The sequence below is a fragment of the Diachasmimorpha longicaudata genome, chromosome 8, assembly GCF_034640455.1.
Source record: "Diachasmimorpha longicaudata isolate KC_UGA_2023 chromosome 8, iyDiaLong2, whole genome shotgun sequence".
In the NCBI taxonomy this organism is placed as follows: domain Eukaryota; kingdom Metazoa; phylum Arthropoda; class Insecta; order Hymenoptera; family Braconidae; genus Diachasmimorpha; species Diachasmimorpha longicaudata.
In genome coordinates, this window is record NC_087232.1 from 5,787,826 (window position 1) to 5,807,874 (window position 20,049).

Consider the following 20,049-nt stretch of genomic DNA (forward strand, 5'->3'; position numbering starts at 1 on the left):
TTTGTAATCCTCTTGACTTTCCCTCGATCCTTTTGGTCCCCCAGATTTTTCTAACAACTCAATTTGCGGATGTAAATTTTTCTTTATTTTTTTTTGTTATGAATTATAGTTTATTCAAATTGAATGATTCTAACTTACACATCGTGCATATTTGTTTCATTACAAAAAACAGTTTAAAATGAGGTGTATAGCATCATCCTCTGAATACCACAAAAATCTCTGGAATACTTCTACGGTAAATTTACCTACGACACTCACACCTTCATCATACAACCTATCCTAATAATTTTTTCATCATTTCAATTCAATGATTACTGAATTATTTATTCAAAACTAATAAAAAATAGTATTCGTCCCGAGTTGTGAGATTATCGATTCATAAATCTGGAGGGAATTCAAACGTACAATAACATACGACATGTTTTGCAAATTATTTTACAAGAACTAAAGAAAAATCCTATTACAACTATAGCAATCGTTTCCTCCTCATGTATGCATTTCTCTGTACGAAAAATTCGCTCTCACATTTCAACCTATCTCTTCTTCACAAATAAATATTTACCCTAGTTTCTGGTTTTCAGAAAGTGTCAAAATTGAACTGAATTTCTCCCCAGTTAGGAACAACAATTTCAGGACTACTTTCCAATATCCAGACTTCATATTCTCCTTCGCATTGTCACAGTTCCAAAAAAATGGAAAATACCCAATTATTCCTCCAATATCTAAAACTCTGATAAAGTTATAACTAACAGAAAATTCGCCACCGAATGAGTCGATGTATGGAAATCTGAAAGTGTAGATAAATTTTCGAAGGACCAACTCATTTGCAGTTGAGAAAAAAATTCACACGACTGTTCAATTCTTAAATTTCCAAAAATCCCTAAAAACAATTTTGACGTCTATTCAGTTCTGTTGAAAAAAGATACTGACCAAATATTTTCTATCCCTCCCAGATTTTGAGATATTCGTCAAAACCTATCCACCAATCGAAATCGTCTTGATCCATTCATTAATAACAATTTTGCATGGGCGATCATTCCGCTAATTTTAGCTTCATCAAGTCCTTTGGTCAATCCTTCAAACAACCTCCGGATTCTTGACCTTGAGTGACAGATCATTTCTAGGTCCGTCAGGTCCGTCCTTGACGTACTTCTGACTGCTGTCGTACAGTCGATCTCTGATTCGGGCGATATAACACAGAAGGCAGTGAACAACCACGAGAAAACTGAGTCCCCCGAGACAGACGAGAATAGTCTTCTCGGGTTTTGACCAGTTGAGAACTTTGTAAATGCACGGGTTACCCTGTTTGTCAAGGCCCCCAGCTGAATGGTAGACAATGGTGAACATCAGATAGGAAATGGCAACAGTGGGGCACCACCAGCAGTGACGGAATCTCAGAGGTATTTTAGTGACAAGAAGATCGATGATCATGAGACAGCTGTTGCATACGTGCAGCATGATGTTGAGAAGATCGACCTGGTGAATTTTCGGGTCGTAGACTGTTGCCCAATACGTGCATGTTACCCCAACAGCTAATGACGAGGTGACGGTGTAGAAGAACCAGTAGATCTTCTCGGTCTTGCCGTACTTTATATTGCCTACATCGAAGTCCAGGCCCTTCTGTAGTTGCCATCGCCTGATCACCAGGTACAGAGCGAAGAGGGACTGCGTGAAACCCAGGGCAAGATCCCAATTTGTCAAGTAAATAGGCCACAGGTGGGATTTGCCCAGAGGTTTGGAGCTCCCTAGCTCGAAAATCGAGCACAGGATTATCGTCACCCAGACGAGGGTTATCAGCCATCTGTAGCAGAGATACCATCGTGACAGGTGGGACTGGCAACGGGGCTCGGAAAAGGAACGACCGTGCGGTGGTTCTGGAGTCTTCTGGTGCCAGATGTGAGAGAGTTTGCGACACCAGATGTTGTTCACCATCGCTCGGCGACCTGAAATTAAAAGATTTTGTTTTGGTTTTTGCCAGTTGAAATTTAAATGAATCGAATTTTTTTAAATAGTTTATCATCTGGATAAGCTATGGAGTATCATTGTGTTTTATAAATTATTTATAAAAGGTAATTTATAAACAATTTATTCCAACCAGAGGGAGAGCCAGTTCACTCTCTCATACCTTTGCTATGAAGGAATTAACGCCAGGAAAATTCATATCATTTCCAATAATTTATTTATCAACAATGAATGTTCAAATAAATAATAATTTCGTGCAGAATAATTTGAATGATTGTCAATATTCATGAGATTATTGAAGTTTTTTACGCAACTTAAGGTCGTTGACCGGTTTTTTAAGTTTTTGAATTAAAAAATATTCTGTAGAAATGGGGTTAATCGATATAATGAAAATAAAGATTGAATCGATTTATCATTTGGTCTCCGTATCATCATTGAAATTAATTTTTTTCCCGCAATCGGCGGAACACGTGGCACACGAGTGGTCGCGGGAGTTCGGCGACCGGGACATATCGGAAATGATCGGGTTTCAAGGAGTTTAAAAAAAATGAGCTATTTAGTATTTCTCTTTCATTTGACAGCTGTAAAGACTCCAGTAATTACCAAATATAGACTATAAAAATAAAATAGTAAATCGTCAGTTTTTACTTGACTCACCGGTCCCAAAAAGGAAATAATACTGACAGGTTAGGAGTCACAGAAAGAGAGAGATATACTACGCGTCGTTGTCACGATCGACCCATTCATTGGCAGATGAATGCACTCGTACTCGTGTATAGTGCATTCATGGATGCGTGAGCCGAACCGAACTGTACATCAGCAAAAGTTCGTGTTTAAAACCGAGGTCAGTCTTTTGCGGAGCCCAATACCAAATTGCGAAAACTTTTGATCGTGACTCTCTCGGACCAACTACCTTAACGTATAATTGGGGGAGAGTCACGTGATCATAAATGGTGAACATAAATAAATTGTTGAAATAATGATTTTATGAGAATGAAATTTAATTATTTGGCTACGGAGACAGTAATCGAAAGGTGTAATTGGGTTTGGTGACTATTGAATGATTATTTCGTATCGATTTTCAAATAATTTCAACTGGATCTTAAGAGGTAACGGAGACGATCGCAAAATGACGATTTTTCAAACGATTTTTCAACAATTTTATTTAATTTAAATGCGTAAAATGGTGAACATGGACAAGACTGTTCACGTTGATTTTTACTGTTCAATGTGCGCAAAAAATAATTGTGGATTTTTTTTGCATAAAGCGAAGAAGTGAAAGTTCTCTTTCTCTTGGAATTTTCCATAAATTTTTTTCGATCGGATAGAGTCGATGAAAAATCGAAGAGCCGGCTAGCGAAATCGATAATGTGCCTGTCTGCAAATACTGTTGTAATTTTTTTGCATTAAACAATTCTCTGGATTTCTTTAGCACAAACTGCACAATAATTGATGCAACAGTCGTTGCATTGTTGTTCTATTAACTATTAACTATTAACATCAGTCTTCATGATGTCGTAACCGAATAATTGATCTCGAAATCAACTGATTGTCAATGAATTATCAAGAAAGATCTAGAAAATATTTCTTCCCATTTTTTCAACTCAACTATTCATATATTAGGCAGAATACGCAATTATCTCAATTTGGAATAATTCATGGCATCTTTGACATAATGAGTAACGACTGGACTGTTGCAAAAACTGGAAACTTTCCATCTAGCGCATTTGATGATTGACATAATCGTCGCAAAAAACGGACAGATCTCGGAATTTTCATACTTTACCGAGTTGGAACAGAAAATAGAGCTTCATCCCGAACCAATGAATTATCCAATGATTTATATCAGTTAATGAAAATTGAAATGAATCTCCTGATTGCCCTCAGCAGTGAGAAATTATGGTACCACCGAGTGACGGACATTGACTATCATCTCGTTTCCGATGCTACCACTGCCGAAGGTCTAGTCCCCCCGTTCTATTCACTCTCACCGGAGACGTGAGTAGAGTACAAGTGCAGTCAAAACAAATTGAAGAAGTTGTTGCTGACGTCTTCTGGTTCTTGAAATTTTTGGGAAACGTCTGATCAGGTTGACAAGAAACAATATAATTTTTAGTTTTCACAATCATTCAATCGCTCACGAAGTTTCAAGACTGTTCATTCATTTTTGCTAATTAGTAAAAGGAATCAGTTAATTAAGATTATCCGCGAAGGTTCAAAGTTTCGGGGATGTTCGAAAAAAGTTGGTGACCCTGAAGACATTTCAAGGCTCCCCTCTCTCTCGTTTGAGCCTAAGAAACATTTGAACCTGATTTATTTTTAAATAATGGAAACAGGAGCATAAATTATTCTTTAACTGGAAATATGAACATGAAAAATGGGAATTCTTAAACAAAATGTAAACTGCAGATTTAAAATGTTAGTGGACGAAAAAAAATCCAATGAATTGTACCCAAAAATATTGACAGTGTAAAAATAATAAGAAAAATAATAAGAAAAAATAAATAATGATTATCTAAATATTGTTGTACCGTTTTATTTTATGGGAAACCCTCTAAAACAATTCTTTTCGAGCAAATAATCTTTTTTTGTCATGATAAGAGAAGTAACGTAAAATCTTACATGAAAATTTCTGCATCCCGAGCGTCAACACTCGGAAAACGGTCACTGGAGTCAATCCCTTAGACCTCACCATATTTATAACAATCCTCCAACATTCACCAGTAAAAAAAATATATGTCACCCTGTCATCTTTCCGATAACTCAATTTTTACTGTGGGAGTAGATTTCCCCTCTTCCGCGTCATCGATCTCCACATTATCGCGAATTAATCGCGTTATTTTCCTTATCAGGAATTCTCCTAAACGTGAGAATTTTACGATTCGTCACGAGACACAAAAAATTGTCAAGTTTTTCCGTGGCAAAATTTAATTGATTCCAAGCTCATAACCCGGTCTTCAACTAAATTCGAGTTTTTTTTTTCAAATTCGAATGTTAGAGAAGAGAACACATGTTGGAAAAACAGCTGATCGATAACTGCACATGAGTCACTTTACGATTTATCTCGGAATTTTGGGAAATCCCGGACACCACATCCTTCTCAATTATCCGCGATAATAGCGATTTCTTCTGCAGAAAAAAATCTGCAAATAACGAGAATTAATTTATCACTCGCTGCAGACAACAAACACTGGATTATATTTTATCGTGAGCAATGAATAAATACAATAGAAACAGCGCTGGTAGCGGTACCACATAGAGACTCGGAAGGCGCTAATTTTTAAATGGAACGTGCATCGTATGATCTGACGAAACCAATGGAATTTGGTGAACAACAGGGAGTAACGACCCATTATCGAATCCACCAATTGTTGGTGAACCTGATAATTGTTTTTTCCTTCGAATTATCTTCATGACAAGTGGATTTAATCAGAAACTTCGTAAAACATGTTCACCAAAAATTTTATAAACTGCAAAAATATCTTATAAATACTTTTGTTACAATCACTCGCTCCCAAGATAACTCAAGTAATCACTGCCGGGGTTTCCCAATTTTGAATTAATAAAAATATTTTTTTATCGTTTTTACTTTATTTACCCGGTGATTCACGTTAAGTAAAGTCGAAAACACATTTGATTCGAGTAAAAAAAATTTGGTTCAAGTCAAACTTGACAATTTATAGGTCCGATTGATTAATCCACATTTTGTCTTAACATCGACCGGGGAATTTCCCTCCCCCCGGGGGTTTATGCGTTTGCGTCATTTGCCCTGGACTTTTTATAAAATTTTATCTTATCTTATATTTTTTATTTTATAGAAAAATTAAAAGTCCGAAAAATAAGATCTGAGAATTTATTTACTCACTGTGTTGACCAATCGTCGGTTTTCCCGTAATATTTATTTATCAAACGTTAGGCCTATCTTAGTCATAAAAATCTGACACTGAGTTATATTGTACGTGAGGTATGTTACGTACGCCGTGTGCCACGAACGACTGAGATATACTTTTGGCTTTTGGGAAAAGACATTAAAAGCGTAGGTGATCAATATTTTGTGGAGGGGTGGGGCGTGACGTCATTGATAATCCGATATGGTTTTTTCTATCTAATCTCACGGATTTGTGTGAAGAGCATTTAAAGAAAAATGGAAACACTATTGTCTCGCTCTGTGGTGTGAAAAGATTGTATTTGTTTATGGAATCAAACGTTAAATTGCTGTCATATTGTGGTTAATATTTTATGGAGTCTCATGATAATGTTTATTCTTCTGTTTATAATGTTCCTGCATGTCCCAGAGATTATTAATCGACGAAGACTCACGCACGTAAAATCATTGACAAAACATCGACAAGATGGGCTCGTGTATTTTATGCAATAACAATTGGAAATCAATTATTGATTGGTGGAATCCCGCAGCGCGTGATCCGTCACCAAAATAATTATTATCTGATGTCTTCAGACGCGTTAACTTTATTAAAAGTCTATCTCCGACAAGTTAATATTAATTTATTTATAATGTGAAAGATCTCTTAAAATATTGTCTAACGACTTATTCTCGATATTCAAACGTCTCATTAACAAAATTTTAATTATAAAATGATTTTAAAAAATCGGATCCTTGAAGACAACTAAGATTTCCTCGAGGAGAATTTGTTTATTATTTGTTCTTCAATTAAAAATCACTAAAATAGCGAACTATTAGTTTTATCATTAATGATTATTGGTAGTCATTCATAGTTAATGACGATGAGGCTGGTAATCATCATCGAAGGCCGAAGTGAATAATTTTTTTGTTCTTTTTCATCATAAAATCGAAAATAAATACTCAACATTCAATCGCACTTCGAATGTGCGATACTGAGTCATTAATTAACCCCGATGATGGCCTCACGAGAGGCGTTCGCACGATCACAGCTCAACTCTGAAGCCCTCACGCAGTTATTCTGTCAGAGGTCGTGACCACCCGGGATCAATCAGTCAATAGTAATTCGACGTTAATTTCCGACAATGTCATGACATGTTATTCTTGAACATCTCGTACGAGAATCAAGTGACGACAACATCGGGCGACATTATTTTACATACGAGTCGTTTGAGGAGTTCATCTGATAATTCATCGAGGTGATTATTGCCGGAGGAAGCAGCCCAATTAATTTTTCTGATTTCATCTTTATCTTTTGCTCCGGAATTTCTGATCGATCTTTCTTGAAAATAGGGTCACTCGAATTGATAAATAGTGTCAGGACCTTATTTTATTGCGAATCAAACATTATAATTGCGCCATTTTTCCATTCGCCAATTAGGATTGGAGGTGATGTCGAAGGTGACCTCGGTCGAGATATCGATAGTCTCGATTTGGCCCTTTTAATGATAGGAGACCAAACGATGGAAATCATGATTGAAAATTAAAAAATTAAATGAGTTTTGAATTCAAATTAACCGCCTCAAACGAGGAAACCAATGAGAAATGAACGTGACAGACTTTCGAGACATCGATAGTCTCGATGTTTATGTAGGAACCTATTAATGGGAGACACTGGGACGAGACCGATAGGAAATCAATATCTCCTTTTTTTACTAAGAATTTTATGAAAATTCATTGATTACTTAGATTCGATCGAGTTTAATTTGTTCGGAAATTTCGACATTTCATGATTTCGTTAATTCAGTACTGATGAGAATTATTGGGGGGAGGGGAGGATGATGTCATAACTCTATACTTCGTAATTAATTCGCTATGAGGCGCTGTTGCGCTCGTGTCTCGAGAATAAAGAAAGATTAATCGTCGCCGGTGGAAAATCATTAATTTTCATTCACTCCTTTATTTGATAATTTATCTCGATGATTGTTGCTGTGAGAAATGCTGAGGTGAATTTTTGTGGAGCCCTTGAGTGGTTGTGGGATCGATTAATGCGGGTGGGTTGAACAGTGGGTGGAAGGTTATTAATGAATATTTGACGTCACTTTCGCTCGTTTTTGAATTAAATATCATATCATTTTTTCCGGAGAGGGGACATGTCGTACGATGTATCGATAAATAAATTAGTGGTACCGGATCGATTGGTGGTTGTCAACGCAAAGGACAGGCGAAATGCGAATGAAGAGAATTTTTTGGTTTCCTAGTAAATGCAAAAGGCATTTTTTTGGGGTTTTTGACTCGCGTGATTGGCAACCCTCGACTTCTCGCCCCGCAGACGATGGGATTCCCTCGGACCGAACGATAGGCGCCCTAATCGATCATTCGATGGGAGAGTCGAGTTGAAGACTCGATCGAGTACCGCTCGGTAACGATTCGATCAATCGATCGATCATTGACCGAGTGCATTTTGTTGATCAGAATTTGAAGTCCGTTAAGGAAGCAGTTGAAAAATATTTTATAAATTTGTTCAGTAATTAAAATTTAAATTAATTTGAAGTTTTCGCTCTTCGGACTCTCCGATTTCGCAATTTTTTGAAAAATTATTTAATTTTCTCCTGTCAAATAATTCCACGTGGAACAGGTAGTTTTTCGGCGAAGTCAATGTTTTGCCAGTGGCATTCGTACCGTCAGCAGACAAATTGTTTACGCTCAAACAATTCCGGAATACGGAATGAAGTGTTTTTTTTTCACGGACGAACAAACCATTGGACAACTTCAATAGTGGATATTATTTTTATCCGCTTCATTCGTGACGCCTCCAATCAACCGCTCAAACGAACATTTGTAATAATTATCCAGAGCTTATCACACGAATTTTCCTTCATGTCCCCAGCTCTTCCGATTTTTTTTCCCTAGTGACGTACTCTACCCGGAAGTACCCGGCATTCCACCGAACGATCAATAATGCTTCAAAAAATTAATCAATTGTTTAACAAAAAAGGATTTAACTCTCTCAAACTGGTTCAGTGAGCAAATGGGAATTCGTTTGCAATTTTTTTCCAACGAAACGGGAGTCAATGAAATTTTGAGAAAAAATCAGTTACTTACGCTTGATTATAAATAATTAATTTGTAATTTTTATAGTAGTGATACTCTCATTAATTGTCTAGCAATAAAGTTTGAAAATTTAAATGATTTTGGTCCCCGCGTTTTATCCATAAAATTCCATTTCGTTATAAGATTCAATTAAATTTTACATTAAATCACAATTTTTACTCAGTTCTATTACTATTTCCTATTGGCTGGAAATTATATGTTTTCTCCAGAATCAACATTGTCCAGTATTTTTCAACTTTTTTATGTAAACCAGGAAACTAAAACGGGCAATGCTTCGTAATTGAAGCAGCTGAGGCAGACGACGAGTGAACACGCCACTTCAAAGTGTTTAAAATTGATAATAAAAATTCGAAGTTGTATTTTATGCCCATTGTCAATTGTCAATTCAACAATATTGATTTGTCAAATTTATCGAATGGTTTTTCTAATGAATTATCTCTTTCCTCCCGAAGAAACTAATTTCATCGACCTCGAAAACAAATTTATTTATTTCCCGAAAAACACCGAACAAATTGTCAAACCGAATGAATCGTTAATTTATTAAATCAATAAATCCTACTAAGTATTTTCATAGAATTCACAAAATTTCGACCCGTCCTCTCCTACAATTCCCCAAGCAACACAATAATCACAGAAATCCAACAAAATCGAAAAACCAAAATGAAAAAAAATAAAAATCACTTATTTTCACGCACCACGTAATGATCCCCTGAACGAAATTTTAGTCCTGTTGTCCACAATGGACAATAATTCAGGACTGCACTCGTACGTATCGACACTCTGAGGGGGCATTACTGACTCCTTGGACAGACACTGGGTGACTGCCCGGTGGCAATTTCACCCAGCGTATTAAATTCAAACTACCCGTTCCCCGCAATAATCAATAGGAATCCATATTACCTCCATTCGCCACTTCAACGTGGGTAGACTGACGGATTTTATTGTGTACACGAGTGGAATGATTACTGTTAGTACGTCGCACTCTTCTCCGTGATCCATTTGACATGAGTTTGCGCACCATGGGAACTGCATTATGCATTTCAACGTCAGCAGGTAGTGACCGGGTCGTTACAACGCACCAGGGGAGGGGGAGAAAGGTGATAAGATGGTGATAAGGGACCATTACTTCTAATTCAATAATTTCAAGGGTCAACGGGCCTTATGCCCTCGTAAAATCCCAAAGATCAGGACATTACGAGTTTACACCACATTTTTTTATTTTTTTTTTGTTGCGGTTTTCAAGAGATAGGAACAAGAGTTGTTGTAGAAACTCGAGTATATCTCATGGATTTTGAGATATTCAGCAGGAACTAGAGGCTAATTAAATAACACTCGGACGTTTCAGTTTTTTTTGCTGAGATAAGTATGTATATTGTGGGAAGTGCACTGGTATTTGAGTGCCATCGCTGAAATAAAAATGTCCAGCTTTAGTTCAAAAACTGGAGCACTTGCCATAGGATGCCATTAAAAGTCTATTTAAAATTACGCAATGGTAATAATGATAATGTAGAATTATCACAGAAATAGTATAGAATTAATGTCGAATTACGATGATTTTAGAATAATTTTTTTTCGGTATAATAATGTCGAGACGAGAATTGATTTCATTGATAATTTCAATTTAACAGAAAATATTGTACACACATTTTCACGAAATAATTTTTAGACAAATTCTGCAGCAGGAAATTATTATGCAGTTGTAGAAACCGAAAAATTTATCTAGATACCATTGCCACAGAAAAAATTTTATAAGAAGATTTTTTATTGTAATAATTTTTATAAATCAATGAACATTGTTTTCATAGTGATTTTGGAAAATATTTGTTCTTAGAAGCCAATGAGGCCCAACGTTAAGCAGTTTCGCGCAATAACAACAGTTAAATAATTATTTTTTCGGTCATAAAATTAAATTTTTATGCAAAAGCAAAAATAATTAATTTTCACCCACGAATTCTCGTATTTCTTCAACAGAATGGCAATTTCCTCTTGAAAGTTCGTGGATTTCTCTGTTTACCAACGTACCAATTATAAGTCCCCGGTATTTTTTTTAATGGAGAGGAGGGGCGGGGGTAGACATAACAATAGGCTGAGAATGCCATTGATAACAAGGGGATTAAATTCCAATGGCTGGGGCAAGTCGAGAGGAGACGTATTATCAAATTAAATTACTTAAGGAAATCCAATGATAAGAAATAGTTTCTGAATGAATTATCGTGTTATCGGGGAGCGTCAGATGGAACACAGTGAGATACGAATACTGAATAAATATTGAATAACTTTCGGAAAATTGTTTGTTTCCGAATGACTCGATTGGGGCGGAAATCGACCCCAGATCACCCGGGTCGTGGACTAGTGCCTCAGAAGAGCATTTTTTTTTTGAATTTGTTTATTAAAAAAATTGGAAGTGTCTAAAATTATATACGTTATAAACAATATCGGAGAAAAGAGCCGACACAATTGTGCTAATATAATCAGATCTATAAACCTCCCTTATGTTGCAAAAAAAAATGAAAATCGTTAACAATATTTTTAGTATTTGCAACCGATTTCGTCTTTTTATTTTATTTTTATTTTTGTAGATCTTTGATCATTAATTTACGATAATTATAGGCCTTTGATGATCATAGATCATAGATGATAGATCAGCGGACACGAAGTTGTGATTCATTTGAAGAAAATCTTCAATATTCGAAGGTCTGACTCGTGCGATTCGCCTCTGATTATTCTCGATCGATAGTAGAATGAAATTAGCGGTAAAAAATGTTCTTCGATATTTTGAAATTATTCCTTTCCGCTCAGTGCAACACGTGATACAGAAAATTTTATAAATATAACACCCCAAACTGTGCACAGACGCTCCAGCGTTCTCGGTTCGAACTAGTTCCGTTGGACCAAAAATAATCAGATCAGCGGGGCAAAACGTTTCGGAGCTGACTTCGGCATCTTATTGTCAAAAGCAATAATGCCACCTGGGAAGAAATTTCTGGAATAATTCGTGGAGGAGAACGTGTTTATTTTTTTCGATGAATTGAGAAATATTATTTGGTGATTATTTTTGTGAAAATGTTGCTGGGTCGAGTGAGCACGTGTCTATTGTTAATTATAGCCGGTGTTTGCCTGGCTCATGATGCACAAATGTAAGTTGTTGGATGAAAAAAGTCATGTGCAATTGGTACTTCACACAATAGCAACAGAAATTCCAACTCAAAAAATCTTCTAATTAAACTAGAAGTGCCCTAATTATTTTCGCTGTTCGAAATGAGCGAAGACTATTGTCAGAACTTTCCGAGGAAAAATCTATTTTCATGTAATTTTCTCATTTTTTTCCAGAACCAAAGGAAAAAAATCATTTTCACGTGAATAAATAATGAATAACAATTTTTTAAATGTTCGTATTTTTATTAATCAGTGTTAACCGTTGGGCGCAGAGTCTTGGGAGCGAGTTATGGGAACTGGCGGTGGGAATAGCAAAACCAGAAGAATTAAAAGCCGTAAGTGATAATTTTTTCAATTTTTAATTGTTCCCTCGCGATTGATTTCAGTAGCGCAGTTTAGAAAAATTTTAATCCGAAAACCTGGTAAAAAGTTAGTCAGATGGAAGACTGAAGAGGAGGGACGAGCCAGAGCTGGGCCAGTGCAGGCAGTTTGGCCCAACACTCGGCCAGCCATGAGCCAACACTGGCCCGTTTCTCATCCGGGGAATGCTGGCCGCGTCTCCTGAGCCTCCTGCGAGCGATCCTTTCACCTTCCGCATTCTTTCTCTCACTTTGACCCTTAAGGAACATAATTTACTATTAGTTTATTCTGCCGCACCCCAGCTGACTAATAATTCTCACAATTTTTCAATATTCCTAGAAATACAGGGAGCTCAATGCCCGCGTGGAGGAGAAATCCGGTGAGGAGCTGATTGAGATCATAAGTGAGAGTGTTGGAAGAATGCTGAGGAGAAAAATGGACGCGGTCCGTTGCATTCTTCTCCGGGCTGAAGAAGAGGCCCTCAATTATAATGATACTGAGAGAGATGTGGACGTCATAAAAGCCAGTCTCACATATGTTTCTGGAAAGTACAGTTGGGTCATCGACGGGGACAACGACACACAACCAACGATTCCGCAGACTATGCGAAACGACAGCCACATCTACAGGTCTTTAAATTACCTAATCGATCCTGGTAATATAGAAAAGTTGATGAGTATTTTTTACATAGGACACGATCTATGGTTTCCCCTTCATTATCACATTGGCACTTTGACTAGGCGACTATACCCCTTCCTCAAGAGACTGAGCAAGACCATTGATTAGTGGTTTTTGGGGAAAATGGAAAATTTTTTTATTGAAAAAATTTTGGTCAAAATCTAAAGCTGTATTTCCTCAGGAAAAATTAATTATTGACATAATTATCTACTCCGTCGTGAGGTCATTTAATTTCTTCCGAAGGGAAGAGCCCTAGGTATCACCCACTAGTAGACCAGGACGACAATTATCTAAATCACCTTCACTCTTCTCCCCTGTCCATAAAATATCATTTAATTTTCCACCAGGATAAATATTTTTTCTTGACAGACCGATGGCCTTGAATCCTGATTCTCATTTCTACAACATCCCAGTGAACACGAGTTACTCAGCAGTTCACATTCCAACGAACGTCTACGATTTATCTCCAATAGTGGCACATGCGATAAATTGGTCAGAGAAATTGGACGAGGTCTTTACCCAGAATTATCGATCAGATCCGGCATTGTACTGGCAGTACTTTGGTTCAATGACAGGAATGTTACGAGCATATCCAGCAATGCAGTGGAGAACAGAACTAACTGCTGATGGAGAAAAATCTGCTGATCTCTATGATTGTAGAATTAGAAGTTGGTTCATTGAGGCTGCAACATGTAGCAAGGACATGGTGATACTGGTAGACTCTAGTGGCAGTATGGAGGGCATGGGTTACACAATTGGTGAGAAAATCCAGCTGAGTTCTTACATCACTTACAGATAATTACAATTAATAACTTTAATAATAATATACCTCATAATCATTATATCGAATATTAGGGGGGTTGATCCCCTGTTCGATTCACTCGCTAGCCCCTTTGCGATGGCCTGAGTGTAGCCATCGTACAGCCGACATTGAGTGTCTCCTGAATTTTAGTATCGTCTGAACGTTTCCATATTTTTTTATATAGAAATATAATTATAATATTCTATATTATACACTACAGGACGTGGTTACATAAAATTCTCTAGATAATTATTAAAATAAAATTGTTTAAATGTCCTTTGGCCACGAAAAATCCCAGCAAAAGCAGTTGTGGCGTCAATCCTGGACACTCTCTCCAATAATGACTTCGTGACAATCCTGGAGTACACAAACATTACCGAGGACCTGGTGCCCTGCTTCAAGGACATGCTGGTTCAAGCGACCCCGGAGAACATCGAGACTTTTAAGGGTGCCTCTGGTACCCTGGACCCTGTCGAAGTTGCCAATTTAACTGATGCCTTTACTCGTGCATTCACTCTTCTCAAAAGCTATCGTGAGACTCGTGGCTGTGGTCCTGATACGCCCTGCAATCAGCTCATTATGCTCGTCACAGACGGTGTCGCCTCCAACATATCAGAGGTTAATAAAATAATTGAATTTCTATCAGTAATGGCTGGTAATAAGATCGTTAAACGTTTGTACATTGTGTGCCAATTGAAAAAGGTCTTTGACGCATGGAACAGACAGGAGAATGGGACTAGAATTCCTGTACGTGTATTCACATATTTGTTGGGTCGAGAGGTGACTATGGTACGTGAGATCCAGCTTATGGCATGTAAAAATAGGGGATATTACACGCATGTTCATACACAAGAAGAGGCACAGGAACAAGTACTCAAGTATATTCCTGTGGTGGCTAGACCACTCGTCCTTCAGGGAAAGGAACATCCCATCATATGGACACACGCTTATGCCGATGTTTCTGTAAGTTCTTTTTTTTTATAATATTCGGTGGATTTATCAACCAATTTTTCATTGAATAATTCATATGGTTTTGGTTGGTTGGAAAATAAATTTCGAATTGAAAATTACATCGAGAGAACAAATTGTTTTCCCAAAATTATATTTTTGTGGCAAATGGGTAAATAGAGATAAGTCGATTCTGGCTAGTCACCATTTTTTGATGATTATCTCAGAATTAAGGGCAGATGGGGAAATTTTTATTATGACCTTTTTTGTGGAGGAAATGATGGTGTACAACAAATGTTCTAACGAAAATTCCTCTATCGCTGTTAGATTTGGAGATATTTATGAAAAATGAACTTGAGATATGTCAACTTATCTCCATTTATTCATACTTTCGGTGCAGATTTTTTCTGTTTTCAGATTTTTCAGCAATTTAAGAAAATCCGCCCTTCCAAAATTAAAAACCCTGTCGTAAACATTTTAAATAAATTTATGCATCTGTTGGGCAAGTGAACAATAAACATTTTTATGAACTATTACTTTTGAGGAAAATTTAGAAAAATTTCACTCCAATTACCCGTGACTTTGATAATTCATAGCCCGAAGCCCTCTTTTTTGTCATTCGCCTATTGATGAAAGTAATTGGCTTCTCGAAATCGAACATTAAACTACTTCCAGCCCATAAAATTTATTTATTCCCACCCAGAAAAATTGGCCAACGCGTGACTAATAAAAATGATGAACATTGCCCGAGTGAATGTGCGGTGATCGTACGATTAAGTGATATCAAATAACCCCGACGCTGACAAAAAACCGCAAATTACAAGAATGACGCGAGTATCGCATAGTAAAGAAGAGGTATATAATTACCAACCGCGTCAACAGAATCCCCCACCATCCACTAATTAAATGAAAAAAAATCGTGAATAATGTTTTTATTGATTCACAAATACGAGCGAATATTTAAGGTGTGAAATCCTGTTAGAATCCAGCACTTGCCACGTGGCTGTGGCTCGTAATGGACCATCCGGAGCAAAAAGCACGTCTCGAGAAACATCTTGAAGCTATGCAACAGGGCGTCTCAATAAACGACGACAGCATCTACATAAAAAAGGTTTAAGAGAAATGAGAGATTCTCATCGAGAACCAATTTGTGGCCCTTACCCTATTTTTTTAGAAGTTATCCCGTAGGAAAGCTTGATGGATTTCACCCCTTTTAGACACCCTATAGATTGCAATGTTCCCCGATGCCATGATGTTTTTATTATTGAATGACACGACCCAACTGTGATGTGATTTTATTATTTTTTTCTCAGATATTTATGTTTTTGTCGAGTGTTTTCCCTTAATTAAAAAACCGCATTTTTGGACATCTTCTGTAGTCAATTTAAAATATCCATCCGACCATATATATTTCCTAAAATTTACGAATTTGTCTCTATGAACCAGATTCATCTAAAAATCCTGCCGAACATGTCCACTACTTCATCCCCCTTACATAATTATCAAATTATCGCAATTTCACTGATTCAATCGAATCGCTCATCAGATGACAAAAGGGGAAGACGTCCGGAGACAAGCGGCGGATGTTGAATCAACCATGAGACAAGAATACAGATTACTCACGTCAGTAAGTATCCCTGCATTTGATCGGAAAGTTAACGCCAATAACGAGACGAGAAGAGCAAATCTACTGGGAGTTGCTGGCACAGATGTGCCTATCAACGACATTTCCAAGCTGACACTGCCCTATAAACTCGGAGTGAACGGCTATGCCTTCATTGTTTCTAACAACGGATATGTCATACTTCATCCAGATCTTCGACCCGTCAGTGGAGAAGTCCTGAAGATAAATTACAACAGTGTGGATCTCACAGAAGTGGAAATTCTGAATGATGGACGGAAACCCAGGTGAGAAGTGAATTTCAAAATAAAAATTACGAAGGAAATTTTTATTTAACAAAAGTAGATCTATAGAAAATTCTATAAGAACTATCTATAGAACTTGCTGCTTCCTCGTGGTGCTATCAACTGATCTATCAGGACAGTCAAGTCTATATGACACTCATAATCTCCTTGAAAATTTGTCTCATAGACTCTGCAGATGTGGAATGCAGAAGTCACTGGCAATATAATTAATAGTTATAATTAATCAAATAAATAATGTTAATTTTAAAACCGCAGAGACCCCGGTCCAGAGATCCTGGAGCTTCGCGCAGCCCTCGTCAATCATACCTGGGGCAGAATGAAAGATATACCAGTAAAATTTCATTACGACAATAATCGTCGAGTGACTCTGGAGCACCGGGACTACTACTTCGCGCCCCTTCCAGGGACACCTTTTGGCATCGCCGTTGCCATTCCCAATTATGGTAAGACCTGGATCAAGGTGGGAAATGAGATAGAGAAGAATCGTCAGGCAGGAATAGAAATCAGTGATTTCTTCATCGGTGATCAATGGCGAGTACATCCGGGATGGGTCTACTGTCGTTTCCACTACCTCGAGGGCCATGAGTTCAACAATTCCGTTGATGAGGTGCGATTCTTTCTGCATAAACTGGGCGAACCCGGGTGGGAGTGGGCGGATCAGTACGAGGCTTATGATATCAGCTTCGAGGAGGAGAAGGCACCGGACTGCACGAAGAAAGTCCTCCAAGATGATGATTACTACTGCAATGAGGAGCTGATGCAGCTGTTGGTGTTCGATGCTAAGGCGACCAATCAGAGTTTTAACGAGGAATTCAAGCATAGAAATCCGAGGATTCAGTATTTGGCGGATGATTACGGCGTCTTCCTCAGGTTCGTGGCGACCCAAAGTGGCCTCACTAGGTGGCAGTATCTGAATGAAAGGTACAAACCACCTGGACTGAATCGGAAGTTTGGGGATCTTCATCGGAGGGCGGTCAATGAACCCTGGTACAAGGGGGCCATTTTTCAGCATCAGATTGATCCTGACAGCATTTCTTTGTCAGGTAAGCTGAGACGAAGTGAAGGGGTTTATCTTCAAAGTAGTTCAACTCTCAGGTCGATATTTCACCAACGGGATACAATCAAAATTTTTTACAGAAGATTCAGATAAAAAATCCGTAACCTTGAGGAAAATTGTCGTGATAGTTCCCTAAAATATTCCAATTTTTGTTGAACATTTGCAACCAAAATTCCAACGTTGATCCAAACAGACATTTTTTCCCTTTAAAGTACCAGGAAAAGGCGGAGAAGACGCGGTGGTAACGGTCTCCATGGCAGTCTTTCCCCGCGATGGAGGACGCATAGCAGCTGCAGCGGTCATAGGATTTCAAATGCCGATGACGTACTTTTTCCAGCGATTTCTCGACATAACTTCAGAAACCACCAATCCTGACTTCAACTGCCATCGGGAGGGTCTCGACTGTTACCTAGTGGATCAGAACGGTTACGTGGTGATATCAGAGGCGCACAACGATACTGGACAGTTCTTCGGAGTCATCGAGGGCCCGGTACTGCTGTCCATGGTGAAACAGCATTACTTCGAGACAGTGGATATTTATGATTATCAAGCTGTGTGTTATCACATTGGACTTCAGGGAGGGGGTAACACTCTTCTGACGCCCTTCAAGCACATCTGGAATCTTCTTCTCTGGGCCTTTGCCAGAACTGTCTGGATGATTTCCCAGTTTGTTGACGTTCCCCAGGTACTTTCAAGAGTGCACTCGGGGGAGGATCTCCCGGAGAAGCCTCCGCCACCAGAAGAAGTCAAGCAGTATCACAAGTGCGATCAGAAGAGAATTCTCTACATGATGAATCAAACGAGGGCGGACATTCCGATTAGAAATATCGAGAGCGTCTGCTCGAGACCGTTCTACGCACAGAGGGTAAGTTTTTTTGGTTGACAATATCATATAAGGGCGTCTATAGACATATTTGTCTGAAGATTTGTCTATTGCCACATTTGTCTAGTAACAAAGAAATCTATAGTAAAGTCTATAGAACGTTTCCTATAGATGAAGTAAACAAAAATCATAGGGTAATAATAATAGAAATGATAGAAATGTCTGTATCAATGACCAATAGTTATTGGAATATTGAATTCACCAGGTCCCCCAAACAAATCTCCTCCTGGTGGTGGTGAATTCGCTCTACCCATCCTGTTGGACACGACTGGTGACTGAACCCATTGAAATCAGTCCAGTCGAGTACATGGAGGATCCTGAACACGCTGCCTGCTATAAAAAAAAACTCAATGATCTACCCCGAAGACCTCTGGAGGGATGCTTTACAGAACATCCCCTCGAGGATGAGATCGATGCCTGCGGACGAGGAACAAGACTGCAATTAACGCAAATTCTATTAATTATCTTTTTAATTATTGTGAAAGCTCTGGTGTAAATAATTGTTGTTGCTGGTTAATGTGGGGTGTATACACCACTACAATTGTGATGAAATTTTGGGAAGATGTTCATTTAGTCGCAGAGGACAGAGAAATATATATGCTAATTGTGGAAAACTTCTCAGTATTAATGTTAGATTAGTGCGACTCTAAATAAGTTTATTTCGAATTCATTTTCATTCCCTGAAATTCTACTTCGTATAATAACAATTTTTTTTATCTCGAAGAACTGCACTAGGGTGAAACAAGATAAGTCACTTTTGGCTATTGACTAGTTTTTAATGAATATCTCGAAGTCTGGGACAGCAAAATTTTTATTAGAAACTTTTTGTGGAGCTGATAGTGCACTACAACAAATGTTAAAAAAAAAATTTGATCACTTTCTTCCTTTTCGTTTACGTGTCAATTATACAATATTCGATTGTGTTACTTGCGCGTAAAGCTCAAGTTCTTGATCGGTCTTTATGACAGTCTCCAAATTTTATATTTCCACTTGTGATGAACAAATTAATGCTTCTCACACCACCAATTGCAATTTCGACAGATTCAGCTCCTCTATTCGCAAATATAACAGTTCATGACACGAAGAGGGTGACTTATTTGCTAAAAAAAATTTCGAAACCAGCTAAACATTCACTCAAAAAGTTGTGGAATAAAAAAATACTTGAATCCTGCAAATAATCTTCAGTCAATTGATGATAAATTAGTAACAGTTCCTCATGCATCAGCTGACAATGACACATCAACACTAACCCACTGACTACCCTTCGCTGATTCTCCCTAGGGCGCAAGCTCGAGAATTTG

At 37.8% G+C, this 20,049-nt stretch overlaps 2 protein-coding genes across 8 annotated transcripts; one reads left to right on the forward strand and one right to left on the reverse strand.

Annotated features, from left to right (window-relative positions):
• Nucleotides 1-62: 62 nt before the first annotated feature.
• Nucleotides 63-10,076, reverse strand: LOC135165245 (protein rolling stone-like). Of its 5 annotated transcripts, XM_064126350.1 has the most exons (3): nt 5,828-6,108; nt 4,585-5,105; nt 63-1,943 (listed from the first exon to the last, which is right to left on the reverse strand). In XM_064126350.1, the coding sequence occupies exons 2-3, from the start codon at nt 4,655-4,657 to the stop codon at nt 1,078-1,080; spliced, it is 939 nt and encodes a 312-aa protein (XP_063982420.1). In that variant the 5' UTR covers nt 4,658-5,105; nt 5,828-6,108; the 3' UTR covers nt 63-1,077. The 5 variants fall into 5 exon arrangements, with proteins under 5 accessions (XP_063982420.1, XP_063982417.1, XP_063982418.1 ...); XM_064126347.1 differs by lacking the exons at nt 4,585-5,105; nt 5,828-6,108 and adding an exon at nt 9,839-10,076; XM_064126348.1 differs by lacking the exons at nt 4,585-5,105; nt 5,828-6,108 and adding an exon at nt 9,634-9,785.
• A 1,005-nt stretch (nt 10,077-11,081) lies between these two features.
• Nucleotides 11,082-19,939, forward strand: Ca-ma2d (Ca[2+] channel Muscle-specific alpha2/delta subunit). Of its 3 annotated transcripts, none has more exons than XM_064125944.1 (11): nt 11,082-11,691; nt 12,348-12,429; nt 12,794-13,083; nt 13,502-13,890; nt 14,233-14,552; nt 14,637-14,897; nt 15,865-15,993; nt 16,429-16,790; nt 17,064-17,851; nt 18,078-18,730; nt 18,954-19,939. In XM_064125944.1, the coding sequence occupies exons 3-11, from the start codon at nt 12,875-12,877 to the stop codon at nt 19,242-19,244; spliced, it is 3,402 nt and encodes a 1,133-aa protein (XP_063982014.1). In that variant the 5' UTR covers nt 11,082-11,691; nt 12,348-12,429; nt 12,794-12,874; the 3' UTR covers nt 19,245-19,939. The 3 variants fall into 3 exon arrangements, with proteins under 3 accessions (XP_063982014.1, XP_063982011.1, XP_063982012.1); XM_064125941.1 differs by lacking the exon at nt 11,082-11,691 and adding an exon at nt 11,749-12,075; XM_064125942.1 differs by lacking the exons at nt 11,082-11,691; nt 15,865-15,993 and adding an exon at nt 11,750-12,075.
• Nucleotides 19,940-20,049: the final 110 nt, after the last annotated feature.

Excerpts from the sequence above, each read along its gene's own strand:
- LOC135165245 (XM_064126347.1), bottom strand. The coding sequence starts at position 10,061 with ATGGTCCCTTATCACCATCTTATCACCTTTCTCCCCCTCCCCTGGTGC. Across the intron at positions 1,944-9,838 it reads CGTTGAAGTGGCGAATGGAG|GTCGCCGAGCGATGGTGAAC; the intron begins GTAATATGGATT and ends TTTTAATTTCAG.
- Ca-ma2d (XM_064125941.1), top strand. The coding sequence starts at position 12,002 with ATGTTGCTGGGTCGAGTGAGCACGTGTCTATTGTTAATTATAGCCGGT. Across the intron at positions 13,891-14,232 it reads GGGCATGGGTTACACAATTG|CAAAAGCAGTTGTGGCGTCA; the intron begins GTGAGAAAATCC and ends GAAAAATCCCAG. Across the intron at positions 18,731-18,953 it reads GACCGTTCTACGCACAGAGG|GTCCCCCAAACAAATCTCCT; the intron begins GTAAGTTTTTTT and ends TGAATTCACCAG.